Source organism: Apaloderma vittatum, unplaced genomic scaffold (assembly GCF_000703405.1).
Source record: "Apaloderma vittatum isolate BGI_N311 unplaced genomic scaffold, ASM70340v1 scaffold4515, whole genome shotgun sequence".
NCBI lineage: Eukaryota > Metazoa > Chordata > Aves > Trogoniformes > Trogonidae > Apaloderma > Apaloderma vittatum.
In genome coordinates this window covers 147-20417 of record NW_009716350.1, presented here as the reverse complement: position 1 = coordinate 20417, position 20271 = coordinate 147, and the positions used below count along the sequence as shown (strand labels likewise).

Genomic DNA, 20271 nt, shown 5'->3' with positions numbered 1-20271 from the left:
TGCGCTGGAGCAGGCGCTGCCAGAGCCTGTAGCCCGTGGGGAGAGAGAAGCCCACACCGGAGCACGTTGGCTGGTGGGACTTTTGGGATGCCACAGGGGACTCACGCTGGAGCAGTTTCCCCTGACGCACTGCGCCCCATGGACAGATTCATGTTGGGGCAGTTTGCCAAGAAGTGTCTCTCATGAGAGGACTCACGTTGGAGAAAGTGTTTGAAGATCGAATCCCAAGAGAGGGAGCCCACAATGGCCCAGGGGAAGGAAGAGTGAGGAGTCCCTCTCTGGAGGCAGGAGGAGCGGTGGAGACAACATCGGATGAACTGACCGCAACCCCCATTCCCTGTCCCCCTGTGCCGCTCAGGGGAAGGAGGTGGATAAATTGGGATTGATGTTAAGCCCAGGAAGAAGGCAGGGATGGGGGAAGGTGTTATTTTTTTAAGATCTGTTTTATTTCTCACTACTCTTCTCTGATTTGTTCTTTAATAAATTTAACTAATTTCCCCAAACTCCAGCCTGTTTTGCCTGGAACAGTAGATGTGGGTTATCTCAGACCATGGGCCCTTCATTCTACTTTCTTCCCCTGTCTAGCAGAGAAGGGAGGGTGTTAGAGCAGCTGCGTGGGCACCTGGCCGCCAGCCAGGGTCAAACCACCACAGTGTTTTTAATTCAACATTTTTCTCAGCTCGAGAGCTAGAGGAAAGAACAAATTTCCTTTCTGGAATAAATATGTCCAAAGGGCTCTTGCTTTTGTCCTGCTGGCTAAAAAGGCAAGGACACTGCTTGTGCTTGGAAGATGACAGGAGAGAATAAGCAGATAATAATTTTCTAGATGACACATATCCGGTTCATTTTTAAGCACAAAAACTTGAACAGCAATAAAAACAAGGCTTTGGCGTTTCAGTGTAACTATCCCTGATTTTAGCACTGGAAGTTTTTTTAAATCTCTGAAGTTTCACAGATGAATCTCAAGTTCTACAATACACATTAATATGCATAGAAATATTTCAGAAACAATTGTCTCAAAATGTACCCTGAAATCCAGGTTCGTTAAAGCGTTAGCTGAACGTTCAAATTTCCCATCCTCAAAGAAAGTTTTATTCAGGATAAAGTAACTTCATACTCTCTTTGCTGGTGTGACGGACTTGGAATTTAAAAGCAGCCAATGCCATCACAGAATCAAAACTGCAGCTCAAGACATGTACATTTGGTCCAGCTGAATTCTAACTGTACTGCAGTGTGTCGAATTACTCAAACGCAGTGCAAAGACAACTTTGTGTATTACTCTTGTAAACACAGTGCTCTGCATCTCCAAGTGTCCTTCCTTTAAGGGAAAGTTTGATCCAGAGGTGCATTCAGATGTACTTTTTAATTAGTCTTTCTGCCTCCAATAAACAGGAGCTAAACCTCCCAACTTGAAGCTTCACTCAATATGTTTATATTGACTGTTTATTATTCTGGAAGAACCTACAGTTTAAAAGACAGTTAGAAGTTGAGCTGAAGTAATGAAGACTGATTACATTTCATCATTTGTCTGCCATCCATTGGGAGATATTGAAAAAAAAGTGACACAGCCTAACACAGCCTGAGGAATTGGTAGTCAAGTTTAAGAGGCTTCAGATCAACAAATGTGTGGGTGTAACGTACTTCCTAATGAAAATCACCATACTGACAAATCTCTCCCATTCTTCAAAGGAGTGAATTCCTCTTTTGAAACCTAGAAGACATTGTGCTGAAACTAATGGCAATAAAATACAATCCTAGCATTTATGTCTCAAAAATTACCCTTTAAGATGGCAATGTGAAAGCGCAAATATTTGAGCTTCTAAAGGCAAAGCTGCAGAAAAAATCAGATCTCTATGCTTGAAGCTGCCACTGAACATATGGGTGCCAGACAACAGGCACACAGTGGTCACCATTTGTTTCAACACTTTTAAGTTCACACTGCACCACGGCGACACAGAACTTTCTTTTTACAGCAGTGTACAAGCCTACAATTTGCTTAACTGCTTCACACTAGATCAAGGAAAAAGGAAAAGTAAAAGGTGCTGTGTTTCAATATCAATTATTTGTCTCTAAAATTACACTTAACACCAGTAAGATGTACAGATTTAACTAAACTTTTAAACAGTAAGTAACCCACCTTTTTTTCTTGGCTCAAACACAGCCTTCATTGTTGTTGCAGCACTATATAAATATAACACACATTTTTCCCAGTAAATCAAATTTTAAAATGTCCATACATGTGAATCTGAAGCAAACCATACTTGTAAGCCTTATGGCAAAAAGATTGGTGATGACAGAGTTGCCTCAAGTGTTCTTACTCTCCAGGCCCCTTACCTTACTCTTTTTGCAAGAAAGGAGATCAGGAATAAGTGTGCACTGTCACAACAATCTTTCAACACCAGCAACAGCAAGCACTAGCTGAGGCTTGACTAGAACAATTCTATATGGTAAGACCTAGACCTCTTAACAGATGGACATTGTAACACAGTACTCAGACATCAGAGCTTTTATTTGAATTCAAAGCCATAACATTATCAGAATTTCAGTATCAGACTGGTAAAGCCTGTGGACATTTTAAGAAAAGACTAGGTGAATGAATGAAACACAGAAGAAAAAAAAAGAGAGGGAAAAAAAAAAAGAGTAAAACTGAAAACCCCAACATACAGGAATCAATCACAGCAGTAACATTATTTGAGAACTGCAATATACACAAAGATGTAATAAATCATATTTTCTAGTTTGACATCTCAATCTGATATTTTAACTTCGTACTGAAAAATAACCTAAATATTGTTTCCCCAACAGTGGTAACAATGTGATCTAATTTCTGCTGTTTAGAAAGATATTCAACATCTAAAATGAGATTCAGTGTAGAGCACCATCTCCAACTCATCCTATCTCCAGTGTGAATATAGCACAGCTGGAAACCTCTGTTTTAGAACAGTATCAGTAACACAAATCTGGTCTCACTAAGTCACATGCAGTAAATATATCGCTTTTTTAAAAGCCTGACCAATTCATTTCTAATGTATTTTTCTTGAGTGATAAAACTTAATTGTGTAATTTTCAGCATAGCTACTGTCAAGGTTTAAATATTTCTACCCTGAACTAAAATTTGCTTTTAATATGCCAAAGGCAAAAAGTGCATTACACAGTTGGCAACTCCTAATGAAATATTAACATCTGTATTTCCAAATCTTTTGTCAATGAAAAGGACACTACATTCAAATTTAATTACGTGTAAGGTCATTATGCCTTTGCTTATTTCTTTCATACATCAAACTAGCCCCCATTTTTTATTATACAGAAATCTAAACAAAAAGTAATAGATGACGTACATTAAATCTTGGACATTTAAAGCCAAAATTCAACTCTTTTCCCCAGAATTAGCTTGTTGTGTTTTTTTTTCATAAGAAATTAAAGAAATTGTCTCCTCAAACTTTAAAGTTACACTAACTTTCAGAAAGCTAATGTCAGTTCTGTTCATAATTTATTGGCATTTTTTTAGTCTGTGTAGTAAAACTGTGTTTTTAAGATACTTAATTACCATATAAACTGGAAACTGAAACTATTCTAAGGAGGAAAAAGAATAACTTCCAATCAGCGTAACAGATTTGATGAGATTATTAACAGTATTGCAGCAACAATGCAGAAAGCCACAGATTGTTCAGAAATTGTAGGGTGAAGAAAAAGCAAGAGAAGTTGTTTACTCATACAATAGAGAAAGTTTTATTTGATGTCCACGATGTAGTAGAAAATAGGTCTGATTAACGTTCTGAAGTGATAAAGGAGAGAAGGGGGTGGGGAAGAGAATTTAAGGTAATTACACATAACAGAGTATAGCTCTATTGTATATTGAAGCTTACAGATCAGAAAGGAAAAACTAACCAAACTAGCACTTTAAGAATTTTAAAATGAAAAAAAAAGGTCTACATTTTTTCTTAACAGGGTAGATCATGCAGAGCAAAATCAGTTATTATTTCTTACACATAAGCAAAAAGAGCTTGTTGTTCCTAAGATTAATTAGAAAAATATTACAAGATTAGTTCTACCATCGTTTTTTAAACATAATGGTACAGATGTAACCTCTGGTTTGGGGGTGAGGAATCATCAGTCAACTGTCAGCTCTTAGAAACAAGAAGAGCTTGGCCATTACTCCATTTTTTTGAACTGCTAACAGGACATTGAGCATCCTTGATCATTAGTTGACTCATTATGACATTTCTTATTACAAGGAAACATAAGCAAATCTTCCAAAATATCACTTACTGTCAAAGAGCATTACTTGGATAACTTCTCAGGGAAGGAATACACTATTCAATAAATCCCCAGCACCTGTACTGGACAAGCTCTCCACAGAAAGAGTGATAAAAAAGAAGGCAGGTCAAGAGCACTAGAGCCTGTAAGACAGTTTCTTCCATTTCCAGTACTACTGACTCACACTAATCTTAAATAAGTTGAAGTTTTTCCTCAAATTATTCACCTGTCAGGTATCTTGCTGCTCTATAGAAAAGAAAGACGACCTATGTAGAACATTATGGACGGAGAAAAATAAATAACTTGTTAGAAAGCTGAACTATTATAAACTCTGTATTTATTTTAATATACTATCTCTTCACTATTAACTGTAGTTTTTACACAAAAGCTGCAACTTCCATTCATACAATATTCCAAAAGCACATAATGGTTCAAGCAAAAGACATTCAAACAATGACTACACATACCAGCACAGAAAAATTACGATTAAACAAACAAACAAACAAACCAAACCACTGTGGAAAACAAACATTTAAAGAACTGATTTTAGTATAAACTTTAACTTAACAGTATACATTACAAAAGTATCTTTAATAAATGGCCCGCAACCCTGTAATATGCCACTAGATGGCAAGTTTGGATAGAAATTAGCTGACAGTAACACAGAATGTTTGGAAACTGCAAGTGCATATGAAAGAAACACTCATGAAAAAGGAGTGAAGAAGGAGAACAAAAAAAAGAAGAGCTTGGTAAACTACAAGTCTGCTGTATATAGCATATTTAATATTAGTCAAGCAGCCTAAATGGGTTTCAGCCTTGTTTCCACATCTGTCACACAAGCAGATAATAAATTTTTAAAAATTTACCGCTCACAGACAAGGAAGAACTTGTTCCTTCTTTGGTCACAGACAGCAGCATTGGTTGTAGCAAGCACAAGAATCTGAGAAAGGCTAAGGGAAGTAGCAGATTTAGGTCTTAGGAAAGCAGATCTCAGCTTTCTAAAGGAATTGCTAGTTAGGATTCCTTGGAGAGCAACCACAAAAGGGGTTAGGAGGTACATAGAGGGTGAGAAAGATGGGTCCATTCAGTTTGGCAAAGAGGAGGCTTAAGAATGATTCTGTAACAATCTGTAGCTACTTAGGAGAGTTAGAAGAATGACAGAGCCGAACACTTCTTTGTAGTGCCACACAATGTAATGAAGCATCAACAGCTGTAAATTGCAGCTCGAGACACTCAGGCTGTGGACATCAGGAAAAAAATTCACTGGAATGGTAGAGCAGCACCAGAGAGGTTGCAGCACGCACCCTTGGAGGTTTTCAAGATACAACCAGAAAAAGGGCATGGCTGACCTGATCTCATGTCGACAACAGCCCTGCTTCAAGCAGAAGGCTGGATAGAAGCACTTCTAATGGTATTTTTACCACTGTGAAGTGGAGATGGATCTGGCAGAGTTTGGCACCCATCAAGGAACAATCATTCAAAGGGAATAAAAAAAACCCAAAAACATTTTGCCTCATTTTGATCAATTGTTACATCCAAACCAAGCTGCCATATGAGGACACTACTTAATGCACCATTGGAAAGTTTTGGAAGTATCTTCACAGACACAAAAAACAAATGCAGATTTGAATTTACAGATATGATTAGTATTTTAATCAGCTTGTCTGGATCTGATACTCACTTGTCTGCCATACAACAAAGTCACATATCACATATTCCAACTCCATAAATTGTACAATGCTTATCATATCCAAAATTCCAAACAATACAGTGTTTTGCAAAATACAGTATAAATCTAAAACACTATCCAAGTTATCTAAAACCATCCAGCTGTAATATATCATTTTGTTCACCGACTGATCCTTTAGCCAAAAAGGTGTGTTATATATGACACTGCTGTAAACAGGCATCCAAGGAGGACCTTCACAGTTGAGCTCCTCTAAAGATAAATGTAATTTCTGTGCTATGGTAAAGGGTGGTACAGAAAAGGAGCAGGAATCAGACAAACATGTGAAGAGAAAGGAGTGACAGCTCTATATCGGTTGGAAACAATGTCAAAGAGCCCGCATAGCCTGTATTGCTTTTTAATCACCTTCAGATCAATGTAATATCGTCCTCATGTATGTGAAGTCATGTTTAAAAAAAAATAATAAAATTATTGCTTTATATGTTCTTCACAGTTTTTTATAGCAACGTCTCAAATTGAGAAGCCCAGACTAGTCAGCTGACTATCTGGATTATAAGAAGTTATCCTATTTCCAGGAAATATTACAACATCCTCAGGAATGAAACTCTCCATCGTGTAATCACATGCTCTTCCCTTCTCACTGAGGTCTTTCAGTTTCGTTTCCTAAACCGTTCAGGATAATTTGGGTTTGATGTTTTGTTGCCAGCCTATGCAAAACTTTCCACCTTGTTTTCAAACATAAACAAACCTTGCCTTTAAATCAGTTCTTTCTGTAGTTTACAGAAAGTGTTTTGATATTGCAGAAGCATGCAAATAAGCATAAAATCTCTAAACAGAAATACAGTGAATGTATCTGAAAAGTTAGCCCTGTATAATTTTCCCACTGTTAAATTCAAACTTACTACTGTCAGGTAACAAAGTAGCGACAAAGCAGAAATTAAACTTTTTGCTTACCTGTAACACGTACATAAAGCTCTCCAAATAAAAAGGCCACATAAGAAATAAGATATATTTAAGTGAACATCAAATTTCTCTTTTAGGGTAAAACAACTGAAATATAAGCAAAAGCCTTACCTCATCAGAAGACAGAAGGTAAAGAGGTGTTAACACGGGAATTTCACTTAATTCACAACAGAGACCAAGTGATACCAGGATGTCTTTGAGAACTTCATATCTCTTGGTATTGCTTATCTTAAGCAAATTAAAATCCTCTTCAGTTTGGACATCCATAGAATTGATATCCAGTTCCAAGTGTGCCTGGCAGGATATGCACAAAGGGAATAAAAACAATTATTTTTTTGGTACTACACATTTTAGCGTGGCAGAGAGAAATAAACAAAACAGTTCCAAAAGCATCTTTGTCCTGACTATGGTTGCTGAACTGTTCAGCGTTACTACTGCCACTTTAAATTTTCCCAAGTCTTCATCGTATCTAGACAAACAGGCCTTTATTATCATAATAAACTAAGCAATATCTGCATATTTATAGTTTCTGATTCAGGGATCACAATTACCAGGACACTACCATTCTCTCTGAAACCTACACAAAATATTGCTTCTTAATTGACTGGATTTCTGAAGGAGTTGTTCGAACTTGTGTTCACTAACTTAAACTTCTGCTTTTCATGTCTGCTGGCAACGTAGAACTAAAAGCGCTATTGGTCACATTTTGGCTCGTAAAAGAGCAGAAGTACATTAAAATTGAGAGAGCTTTATCAGAGATTACACAAGATATGCAGAATTCAGGCTGAACAAGTCCTTACCGTGTCACATGATTTAAGTTGCAATCAGTGCAGATACAGAAATGCTCCTGTCTGAAAGCAAACTAAAAACCCCAGAACACCACCTTGTAGAGAACAACTTCTAGGGCTGAAGGAGATGCTTAAAAGTAGAAATGAAATGCAGGAAAAAACCAAAACAACAAAAAAACAAACCCACGTTCTAGATCTCCTTTTTGGTTTGGGTTTTTTTGGGGGTTAGTTTGTTTGTTGGTTTGTTCTGTTCGATTATTTTAAAAAGCGTTCCAAAATATTCAGAAGCCATTGTACCCTACTACATGCATACTCATTTAATAAAAATCACAAGGTATTATTTTTGTTAATTTCTCCAATTTTGCAAATTTTAATGATGTTCATTGTTCATCTATTATCTGCTTTGTTGAAATTCAGTGAAATATGCTGAAATGGAGGCAGGGGGAAACAGAAGAGTACAGAAAAAAGGGTAACAATATGTCTGTGATAGAATATCTAATGGCTGATGTCACTGTCAGTCCCCTGAAGAGAAAACAGTAAGGCTTTTCAAATCCAGACTGGAAGTCATTTAAAATTATAAAATGGCATACTAAGCCTTTTAATCTGATTTTTGAAGCTATACTGTAATGCCCTTTTTTCTGAGGACAACCTCTGCAGTATTAAGTTTTACTACAGCAGAAGGGTCAATTTAAACGGTGCAGCAAAGCAGGTTTTACCATGGAACTTGTATGAAACGGATAGGAGCAGCACCTAATCAATTTTCTAGTACCAGCATTCAGCACATGGGTGGCAAAGCTTCCTACATAAAGCTATAAACATGCTACTATGTATAACAGAGTTTCTGGTAAACTAGCAAATTTAATCTGATAAACCCACAGGAGATGAAAACACTTCCAGGAAACCTGCTGAATATTTCTGAATTACATAATTGCTGTAAGAGTGTATGCTACCTGATATGTGAGCAATTAAATTTGAGTGCTCTGGGTTCCTGAGAAAGTTCTCCTGTAACTAAAATATTGGTAAAAACAGGTCCTAGAATCTGCCCATAACGTTTGTTCAGCTATGTCTCCATTATATTCCTCGTCTACTTAAATACCGGTAAACAAATCTTGCTCCAGTTTTCTCAATGTGCTACTTCAAAGCAGAGACAGAGTAAGGAGAGTAATGTAACTGCAAACAGTCATGCTAAAAATGAAATGTTTGCCTCCGCACCTACTGAGGCTAACTCAAAATGCTCAAAATGTGCAAGTCGCCTTCAGGCTCACTTTTAAATTTTAATATGAAACAGCTGAAGCTCCTCTAGATTTAACAGCACAAGTTATACACCCAGGTAGATGCATATTTCTGGGGCATAGATTTATTTTCTACACTTAATGATATCTCCTATCAGCCTTTCTATTACTCAAAACTCTAGCCAGATATCTTTGAATACTTAAATAATCAGCAACCAACATTTACCTTCAACACAGCCACGGAAGCTTCCCCAATCATTATCCAGGAAGACAGAGAATAACAATAACAAAAGAAGATTATGAACATGTGAACTTATCTGTTGCTTAACATTTTGAGGGGGTGTGGGGTTTGTTAGGTTGTTGGATTTTTTTAACGGAGATCACAATACTGTGACACTGGAGAGATACTATTTGCTGCGATATTATTCTGAAGTGCAATGAGTAAGATTATGGCTCATTCTAGACTCTTCCACTTCTGTCTCCCAGATGTTCTGAGCTATTTGTTAGGTGCAGAATGGTAGACATTTAAAAGTTTAAAGCCTGAAAGAAGACTTGGAGAAAAAAAACGTAGCCACAAGTTTCCAGCAGACTACATTCTTACATTCTTCCTTCCCCATACCTCGCCAAAAATATAATTAGGAACACATATAACTCACTGAAAACATGTCAAGGTTTAGAAAAAATCTTGGCAGTAAAGAGAAAAAATGCATTCCAGTTGAATAAAGTTGGAGGTTTTTTTAATGACACAACAGCAGGGCCAACATCATGAACCTAACATTCATCTAGAAATTAGCCTTAATCAAAACACTGCTAAAGAAACCATAAAAAGTTTGCTTCATTCACAACACTAAGATATAGAGTACAACTGAGACAATGGTAGTAATACCAGCAAAGAAAGAACCAACAGAACTAAATCAACCCTGGCATTTCAGTATAGTCAGAGACTAACCTTTGTTGTGCAGTTAACCTCCTCAACCAAGAACTGAAGAGCAGATTTTCTAGACATGGCATGCAATAAGTAATAGAGGCTGGGACTCTCATTCACTAGTGAGATTTCCAGAAATGCTGGTTACCTTAACCTTAAACCTCTAGAGGAGATGACTCTCAAGTTTCTTGCAAGGCTTATTTTACATCCTCTCCTGACTCTGCTTCACCATAGTTCATGTTTTTGTAAGGATACCTCTTTTTTTAGCTTGCTAGTATAAGCTTTCACCCCGAGTCCACCACCAACTTGGTCCTTCCTGTTCCCACCTCCCAAAATCTGCAAAATGTGCAGCTCTTAAAGATGTTTGCTTACTGTGGAAATCTGCTCTCTCCTCTACCATCCACTGTGATCTCGCATGTTCTACACCTGCAAGGCTACATGGTAAAACCAAGGAAGTGGAAGAGCAGTGACACTCTATCATTTTAAGCTTCCTGAGGATCAAGTGAAAACCATTCTGCGTTCAGAGACCTTGTAAATTCACTGAGACATCCATCTGTAGCTCCCCTTGACAAGCATCCCCTAGAGCATGCATCACATCATGTAGCAAGAAGCAAATTAATACACAGTACCTGAGAAAGAATGGCTTCTCCCCCACTGTCTCCATAAGTCAGGTGAACAATAACTGTATCTTTATCAGCGTTATTTAATCGACTCAATGTCTTCACTTTGCTGGTATCTTCCTTCACCACTTCCTCAAAAACACAGCCACTGACCAAAAGATTTAACTTAACTTCAGTGCTGTCCATTTTGGAGACGACTAATTCATCAACAGTCTTCATTTTGTTTTTCCTCTTTATTTGTATGCCATCAAATGTAAAATATGAGGAAAACCCTAGAATCTTTCCACCTGTAGATAAAAATTTCATAAATTTTTTGTGGTTCTCCTCAGAAATAGGCTCGTCTGTGGCAATGATCAACAGCACTGAATTATCAATCCACGGATCTTTCAGAACTTGTTCCTCATGCAGCTGGTAGATGGTGTAGCTGTCCTTATTGATGCATTCCTGAAGGACTGATTTCATCTGCTCAAATTCCACTTTTCCACTTTCAGAGCCAAGATAAATCAATATATTAGGGGGCTTTCCAGCAATGTCTACCCTCTTTATTCCTCTTGCTAAGTGGTCATCATTCTTCTCTTCCAGTTTGCTATTGGAATCATCAGAGGCAAACTTGACCGATTCAATAGTACTGTTTTCAAGCTGCAGGCATTCATGACAGCTGGAAAGATGTAAGTGATGGTGTTCTCCAGCACCTGTCTCTTTGTCAGGTAGACTGCTGGATTCATCTTCATGCTCACTTTCTTTCTCTAGCCTGGATTTCTCCTCTTCACCTTGTCCTGCAGACTCATCTACTCCTAATCCTGATTTAACAGTCATAGCAGGAGTTACTTCATCCATTTGATTACTGCTTACACTTTGCTCTTTTAAAGATGGTGCCACCTGTGCCAACTCCTTCAGAGTAGATTCCTGCAAATGGACAGCTGGAAGAGTTAAAGAATAAGAAAAAGGAGTTAAAAAAATTAAAATAAAAGAGCAGGATTTAGATTTATTTTCAGTACAAATAATCTAAAATAGCAAGAATTTCACTTGTTTGACACACAGAATCCTAACACAACCTCTCCCTCCACCAAACATAATGAATTTGCACTCATAACACAAGTTATTTACTCTAATGACTCTTTTGTTTAAGGAAAGTCTGACAGAGAGCACCAAATACTGTATTTACAGGGCATGTTTAAACAAACTAACATTTACTGTGAGTGCAAAATTATTTGCACAAAAGTAAAACATGAACGCTACTGTACACAATGCAGATGTATTCTTCACGGAACAACAGTCTGAGGGGAGGAGGTGAGGAAGTTCTCGTAAATGCATCACCTTCTCAGCTTGTTATTCTACTTGCTCATCTGTCCCCAGCGAAGTACAAAACAAAGCAAGGGAAGCACCTTTGAAAAAAATACTAGTGTCTGGCAGGGTGGAAAAATGCTTATTGCTATTTTTGAAATAAGCTAATGAAGTGATGATACCAGGTAAGACAGAGACATTGAACCATGTCGCTTGTATTGCTGAAGGCTGTGGATAAGCACTTGGCAAAAGCAAAGAGGAGTAAAAAAAGAAAAATCTGAACTGCTTTCACAGGCTGCAGAAGAGGAGAGATACCCACACACAGCTGGATGTCAGAGCTGAGAAGGGAAAACTAGCAAATAGGAAGAATTGTTAAACATTCCCCTTTGTCTCCCAACTGTCAAAGGTTATTACTGTCAGTGTGAAACCTGCCGAGTAAACTAAAGAAAGAGGAGAGCAAAAAACTCTTTTAAGGTAATCTTTTTTCAGCTGCTGAGCCATTAAAATATTTCAAATCAAAGTCTGCAACATTTTACTGAACCCATCTCCACTCCTGCAAGGTCAACACAGTTACTATGCTTTTGTTTCTGATTTCTCAAAGAAATTCAGTGAAAAGTTTGATTAACAAAATAGGCCATTGGCACACAATACACCGGATCCAAGTTCATTCACTCTCTTCACTTAACAACACTTGCATTCTCTTGAAACTATATCCCCTTCGCTTATAGTTTAGAGCAGAATTTGAAGCAAGATCTTTTCACATCCCAGGACAATTTCCCAGCTACCATCCAAAGCCTCCATCAACCTATTCTCCTGGAGCAGTTCTAGCATGCACACAGCATCTGGGCAAAATGAGCCAGAAAATATTCTGAAAAGTAAACGTCTGGAACACTCTCTCAGCTTCTGTCACCTTCTTGCATGAATATTTTTGCAGAACAGCACGAAGAGACAAGAGTTTCACGTCAGATACATTTGTGAGCGTGTTTCTACCTTCTTGCACCCTAGCTACCTGTGTTTTTCATCATTCCCTACTTTTGCCAAGTTGCTATAACCTACATTAAAAAATAGGCAAACAAACACAGAAACCCCACAACCGAACACAAAAAAATCCAAACCAAACTGCAAAACCCAACTCTTTTTTTTTCCTTTTTTTGGTGGGGGGCTAGGGAAGAGGATGGTTTTTTTTAGATCAAATCACTATTTTGTTATTCTACATGACTCACACTTTTATTTACACAGTTTGCAAGACACAACGAGGCAGGAAGCAATGAGACTACTGCTGAAGAAAAAAAAAGAGAGAAAGCCCACTGCTCTACAGTACCCTACAGACTGCATCTTATTGCACTTCTTAGGAGAATGGTGCTGGAAAAAAAAGAAGTTTCAATTTCATACCGCAAAGGAAAGTGAAGCTTGGACTTCTCACAGCCCAGACAACAATTCTGTTGAGAATGCTACAAGGGCAACCATGACTACTTCCTTCAGCTCTCCGTGGAATCAGCCACGAACTCCCTCCTTGCCTTAGCTGAAACTATTACACTAAGGAGGATACAATGGCTCATAGTTTTGGTATCATTAAAATCACCTCCTAAAGAAATAAACCATCCACCAAAAATACAAAATTCAGCTCCTCTCCCTGGTTATCCCTCCCCGTTTAGAAAGCATCTGAGAGCTTTTCTGTTAGTGTCCTAAGGATTAAGATGCTCAGAATATAGCAATTGCTCTCAACCTGTGTTTAGCTTTGAATACACTGTTATTTCAAATCTGAAAAGAAAAGAATATTTGCCTAAGACATTCTGTACTTTTTTTTTTAATAAACTAACAGATAAGACTTACCAAAACAGTATTTTCTAACTTCACCTTTGCGATATTCATATATTCATGCACAAGGAAAAGGTTAAACACCATCTTGGATACTTGGAGATCTCATCACACTAAAGTTAATTGTTGTCAGTAGCTTATGAAGTATTAGAGAGAAGGGTTTATTCCAATAATCTTCTGATCAATTTTTCTATTATTTCTGTTGTTGCATTTGTAAGATGTTCTGTAAAGAAACTCATTCAAAAAGTGGTCTAACTTTTCAAGGATCTCTGTTTTGTACTGTATACTGTCACATGTAGAGTAGTACTATGCAGTGATCAACTGCTTAGGATGATAACAGGAAGAAAACGTTGTGCCAAAATGAAAGCAGGTTTTTTTTATGCAGGTGTAAAAACTATATGCACAGTCCTAAAATAGCCATAAGACAAGATGTTCTACCACTAAAAATAATTTGTGAAGGTACTTACAAACAATCTTGTGTGGCACCATTCCATTATCCATTTGAAGCCTGTCTTCCATGAACGCTATTCCAAGGTTACTGAAATTATCTACGCTTGCTTCAGCAATTAACTTAAAAGGCTCACCGGGTTTATAGGCCAACGGTGAACAACAGTCTGACCACTTCACAATCTAGAATAAAGCATATGCATGTTCTTCAGGTTGAAAAGGTTACAGAAAAATATCCACATACTAACAGTATTATGCATTTGCAAGATGAACTGCAAATAAAAACTGCTCTTCCTTGGCAAAGAATTGTGCTATTAAAAAATCAGCACAACAGTAGGCAGAGCTAACAGAAGGGCATTATCAAACCGAAAGAACATCACTAGCAATCCTAAGGGCTGGAAATAATTTTAAAGAAGGCGCTTTTTTTAAAAGAAAAAGTATAGCTACCCAGTCTCTAGAATATTTAAATGGCAGCATCGCTTTTAAGACTTGTTTCTACGATGCTGGATATGTTTAAAACAACTATTACATTTAATAGAATCAGGGGATAACACATCTCAACTTGAGGAAGTTTTCGGTTGACGGTTCTTTTCACACAGAAGTGCATGCTTCAAGTCGACAAAGGTCAATGTAGGAGACTTAATACAACCGCAAAAACCTACTGAGGAGGGGTCATGAAGCAAGCAATATGCGCTACAAGACTCAGTCCTAAGAGAAGTAAACAAAGCAATATCTACACTAAGTGTTGAAAACAAACTGGGAGGACAAATACATCTTTTCCAAAGACCAAGGCTATAAAAGTATCAAGTAACACATAAAATGGCAGGAGAGCACTATTGCATCCTGCAAGTACAATTCTGTTTATTTCCAAGACGTGTCTTTCTGCAGAAATTCTAAAAAGAATGCTTATAAAAAAGAGCAAAATAAAACTCTTAGTGTTTAACAGAAGCACTCACTGACTATCAGAATCATTAACTATACATGAAAGACTTAGGTTGCTTATCTACATCAAAAGTTTCCTTCTCCAGAACAGAAGCATTATGGAAGTAACATACTTCGGTTTGTTTTCTTCAAGAAGATTTAAGCCCAAACTACTCAGCTGTACTGTCTTGGAGAACAAGTTTCAAATTTAACTATAAAACTCTGAAGTGGAGAAAAAGTAAAAAGAGGTTTGGTTTCCTTCTGAAAGGCAGACACCATAATAAAAACTACAAATCTGTCTACTGACTCATAACTGCAAATGACACTTTTAAAACCTTATGTTTATAAAACAACAACAACCTAACAAAACAATAGTAAGGTACCCAATTTCAGTAAAAATTGTGTAAATGATACCACAGCCTTTATCCTTAATAGGATACATAAACCGACTGTTCTCCTGTGAAGGCATTTTTAGAGACAGTAAAGCACCAGCTTTTGGTACCAGTCTGAGCTTCCTGGAAAAAATAATTCTCCCTGATGCAGCACTTCACCTAGGCATCATTCCTCTAGAGGGCAAAGACTAACAAGCCCCAAAAGCATGCTCTATTCTAGAACTGCCAGGCCTCCACAGTGCCTGAAGGTACTGAAAATTTGATTGTGGGCATAAATCTGGATTTATACCCACTCCCAATCTGTACTTCTGCTCCTGCACTCCAGCAGAAGACTTTGGGATCATCTCCCCGAACAAGTGGCCTGGAGAAATGGACAGGCTGCAAGCACCTGTGTATGAGACATGTTTCCAAAAAGGAGTGAAAAACCTGATGCCAAAAAGCAAGGATGACAGATGGCCCTTCAGGGTGCCAAGCAGGGGCCATTCAGGAAGACACACCATCAAGTGCCCCCAGGTGGTGATCCTAGGCTGCAGCATCACCTGTTTCATGGAAGGGCTCTGTCCATTTTATGCTGCCTCAGCAACGAGGGCAGATGTTCACTGCCTCCCCAGGGATACCCTAGCACACATCTTCCCATCTTGCCTCTCTCCAGCAGGTAACGAGGTCCACTCTCTCCTCTCTGCTAAGGAAAGCACACAGCATGCACAGCAACTGACTGCAGTGGGAAGGAACTACAACCACCTGTACCGCTTAGATTTTTCCTACCTGCAAGGTAAGTTTATCTTTTTGCTTTGAGTTATGACTTTTCTCCCCCTTTAGACGCACACTCAAGCCTCGGTGGCAAGCACTCCGCACATGAGGAAAAAGTTACAAACCCAACAAAATTTAGGGGAGAGAAAGACATTATCTCAAGTTCACAGTAAATTTTGATTCGGCCTATTTTTATGCATAAGCTGGTTAGAAATGCTATGTATTCAGTAATTCCAGTTTTAGAGCATCTTTTAAATCCACATCTATGCACTTTCAATATAATGGAGAAGACATTTTTAAGATTTCTAAGTATCCAGGACATGAACATTTTGTAAGCCTCACAATGCAAACACAATTTATAAAATTCCAACAAAGAGGTAATGCCTTTCCCCCTCTGAATTTTACAGAAAAGCAAAGATTAAAAGCTTGATTTTAGTCCTACTTCTGCAGACTTGACAAAATTTTAAAAATGTGTAACACTTTAATGTGTACTTATAAATCACAAAGAAAAGAAGTTTTCAACAGAGACTTCTGTTTCAATTTGAGCTTTTCACAACCACTTAGTTGTAGGTTTGAGGACCTTTTCAGAAATCTTAATATACGCCTGGCTCTGTATATTCTTATTGAGGCATTTGTTTCAGCTAGTGTCCAAGACAGAACACTGAGCTAAATGGACTTTTGATCTGCCTTAGTATGACAACTTTCAAGCATTTTTCTTCCTATTCAGCATGTCTAATCACACATGCATTATCCAAAATCAAAATCAAATTCTGCAGTTCCCATCCACAGCCAGAGAAGTGGGCTACTAAAGAAAATATCAATAAAATGTCTATGGGTGTATTTGAAGCGTAAAATAGAAGAAGTGTATCAACTGTGATTCATTCTAATGAAGAGGATTTTTAAATAAAAATAACATTATAAAGACACACACATACACAAAAAAAAAAAAAAATCTATCTGCAATTGATTTGTTTTCCTTCAAGTGTTTTAGGTTTATACCCATCAAGTGACTCATCTCTACTACTTTCTATGCAAGAAAAAAAGATAACTACTTACCTCTTTTGTAGACCCAGGTACCTTCTGTAAGCTATCTGTCTGAGCTGAAATGCTTTCTGTCACAAAAGCTATATGTTCTGCTTTAAGTAACTTATCAGGATAAATGAAAGGAGTAATAAGAAGTAGACTCCACCTGTTTAAGTCATCAAGGAACTGAAAGAAACGGCAAAGAAGAAACACATCTGTATAGCGATGATCTGATTTAAATAATTCATTTTTAAATTATGCCCAGCCTAAATACAAATCTGACCCTTCCGCCTTACACGAAGGGTCTCCACCTTTTCGCACTCCCCATGAGGAAAAAACAAGGTAAAGGTCTGAACCATTAAGCAGGAACACATTAAAAGTAAAACTAAAAGTGACAACCAAGCTTTCAAGCCAGTTCAGACTCTAGCTTCCAGCTTTACAGGAACAGTACACAAGCGAGTGGGCCACAAGATTACTATGCCATTAATCATTCAACCCAACCCCCCTCTCCTAGTCACAGCGCAGTTTGCCCTGCTGCTTCCTTCCTTCCTTTTTCTCCCCTGATCACACAAATCCACGGCCCTGCTGCCCCCGTTCTGATGGCTGAAGGGCACCGTCCGCTCCTTGGCAAGGCCTGAGAAGGCAGTGGCAACACACAGACCTGCCTGGTCACTCACTACAGCTCCTCTAACTGGGTAGTAGTCCAGGCAGCGTCCATTCTCGCTGGGTAACAATCCTCCAGGAAAACACACAGTCCCATTGTAAGTCATATACGCTGTCTCTGCACCCATGTGCCAAAAGACCAACGAACCTGTGAGCCACAAGCAACCTGAGAACTATATACCACACAGACCTAATTTAGAAAGTTTCAGGACTTCTTTTGTAAAGTCAGTTATATAAAGACAGTTACATTCTGCAGACATGTACGATCACCTCAAGACAAATTCCTTCAAAAGTAATTTGAAAAACCTTATCTAAATTATTTGAAGTAAAAGAAGGTATTTGTCAATACATGCATCTGCACCAAAATTACTCATTCAGCACGTATCTCTAAGTTTAAAGAAATAACCCATTCAAAGGAATTTGTCCATACATAATGTAATCTATCCACTTATAAGACCATTGGACAAATGTTTCCTTCACTAAATTATCGAAATGGTTCCCTCCGTTGTCCTCACAAGGGAGCAAAAAAAGCCCAAAAGCTGGACTCAGTAGGCCAAATAACAGTTTTAAGAACTTCAAAGCTTCTCTACACATAATCTGTTCCCATACTGTACTACATTACCTTTTATGTAGATATTGCAATGAACTTACATTTTCTGCCATATCTTAAAAGAGGCAGACATGAGAAGTAGGTATTTTGCTACCACTACACTAGAAACACATGCTTTGCGCACCTTCAGTCATTTTATATGGAAACGTAGGAGAATTTCTTTATATGTACACATTGCTTCTAAAATGAAACTGCGCAATACGAGGTCTATGGGGATAGCTTGCTAGTCCCACCAGCTTCACTGAGCCCAAAAGGTGTGAAAGTAAACACTGCTACCTTCCACAGGAAAGTGAACTGAACTCATGAAGCTGTATACTATCTTAGGCATACAATTTGATTAAAGCTCAAACAAAAAAAAACTTTACAGGCTACCATTTACAGCTTGCTGGTATCTTATCTCAAGGAAGTTATTGGCCACAGTCCAGAGGCAGTTATACCTGCTCAAAAAGCAAAGCAGCCCAGCTAGCTTCCTGGAAGCCAAAAAAGCACGCTAGATAACCTTTATTTCTTCATAGTGTTCACAGATAATGTAGAGAGCTCCACAGTGATGCCTGCCTCTATCATCCATGCAGCCAGGTCAGAGCCCTTACAGGCCACATCACTGAGATGCAGCATGGCAGGCATCTTCCACAGGGATTCTCAAAGTCAAATGCAACTAGTAACTTTCAATACATATTTTTAAGAGACATATTTTGAATATGAACTGACTTTATGCCAAACTTCAAGACCAACTACAGGTCCTTAGAGGGCTCTCCAACTCTCAATAAACACCAACTGACAAGCCTATAAAGTGAGTCTGCACGAATAACACTGCAGACATAAAATGTGCTTACTGTGCAAAGTCACAGCTATTTCAGAAATGAGCAAAAGTGGAGCAAAGAACAGCATAAAACAGTTGAAATATGATTTACAAAACAACAATCCGGGCCAAATGAGGTAGAGCTCCTCCAAAAATATGGACAATTATTTGGTTTTTATTTAAGAGCTTTCTCAAAAGGTGAATTAAGTATTTAATATTCCTGTGAGAGATTCTGAGACTATTTCATACTTAAAAGCGACAGTGACAATCTGCTCCTTAGATAATAAAAGGGCTGGTTTTGAACCAACTCCAGTAGCATTTGTGATTTCCCCTGCACTGAAAACAGCCCTCTTCACCCCGAGTTTATAAAAAACTTCTCTGCTTGTATAGCAGCACCTAGCCAACACTATGTTCCATAAATACATTTCAGTACGTGTTAACAACCAAAATAATTTCCACAAACACATGTATACACATCAGCAAAAAGGAGCAATCAAGAAGATTCTTATCCACAAGAATTCTAGTAACTAGTAAAAACTTCAAATACAGCATTAACTTAAATAGTTCAGAGGATTTGGGGTGGGTGCCACAGGCGTTCCATTTCCAAATCTGAAAGTCAGAAGCAAGCCTGCCATCTCATGAACTAAAATTGAAAGTGAGTAAAGCTTGTTCCAGTATTTTTCCACAGCCTCACCCCACCCTTCTCTCTCACTGCCCGTCTGCAAAGAAGCGATTTTTCACAGATGGTGTTTTTCATCTTCCTCCCTCGACACGTTTCGTGCGGGCAGGTGCATGCAGGTGCCTGTAACCAAACGCTCCATCCGGACTCTGTTACAGATCCGGCTACGTTTTAAACTTCTGACAAATCTGGGCCGCAGAATCACGGCATACGTTTTAGGATTAAAGCCTTCTATGTGCTAAAAGCATACTACTAACAGGGAAATACAAATTCTACTAGCCAAGCGCTCCTATTGCCACAGCTGTGCTTCCAAAGCCGCCCTTCACAGGCACACGGCAAACACCCCTCCTCAGCCCGCTCCCTGAGCCCGCAAGCTGCAGCAACCACGAGAGGGGAACGGCAACTGCACTCAG

At 38.3% G+C, this 20271-nt stretch overlaps 1 protein-coding gene across 1 annotated transcript in view; it reads right to left on the bottom strand.

The window, feature by feature from the left end:
• The window catches only part of LOC104273981 (biotin--protein ligase-like), a 39814-nt gene extending 22524 nt beyond the window's left edge, over positions 1-17290 (bottom strand). Inside the window, exons 1-4 of the mRNA XM_009869486.1 lie at positions 17141-17290; positions 14042-14204; positions 10482-11392; positions 7019-7201 (exon numbers count right to left, since the gene is read on the bottom strand). Of these exons, the coding sequence (XP_009867788.1) occupies positions 7019-7201; positions 10482-11392; positions 14042-14093 (1146 nt within the window). The 5' untranslated portion in view covers positions 14094-14204; positions 17141-17290. The remainder of the gene's footprint in view (positions 1-7018; positions 7202-10481; positions 11393-14041; positions 14205-17140) is intronic.
• Positions 17291-20271: the final 2981 nt, after the last annotated feature.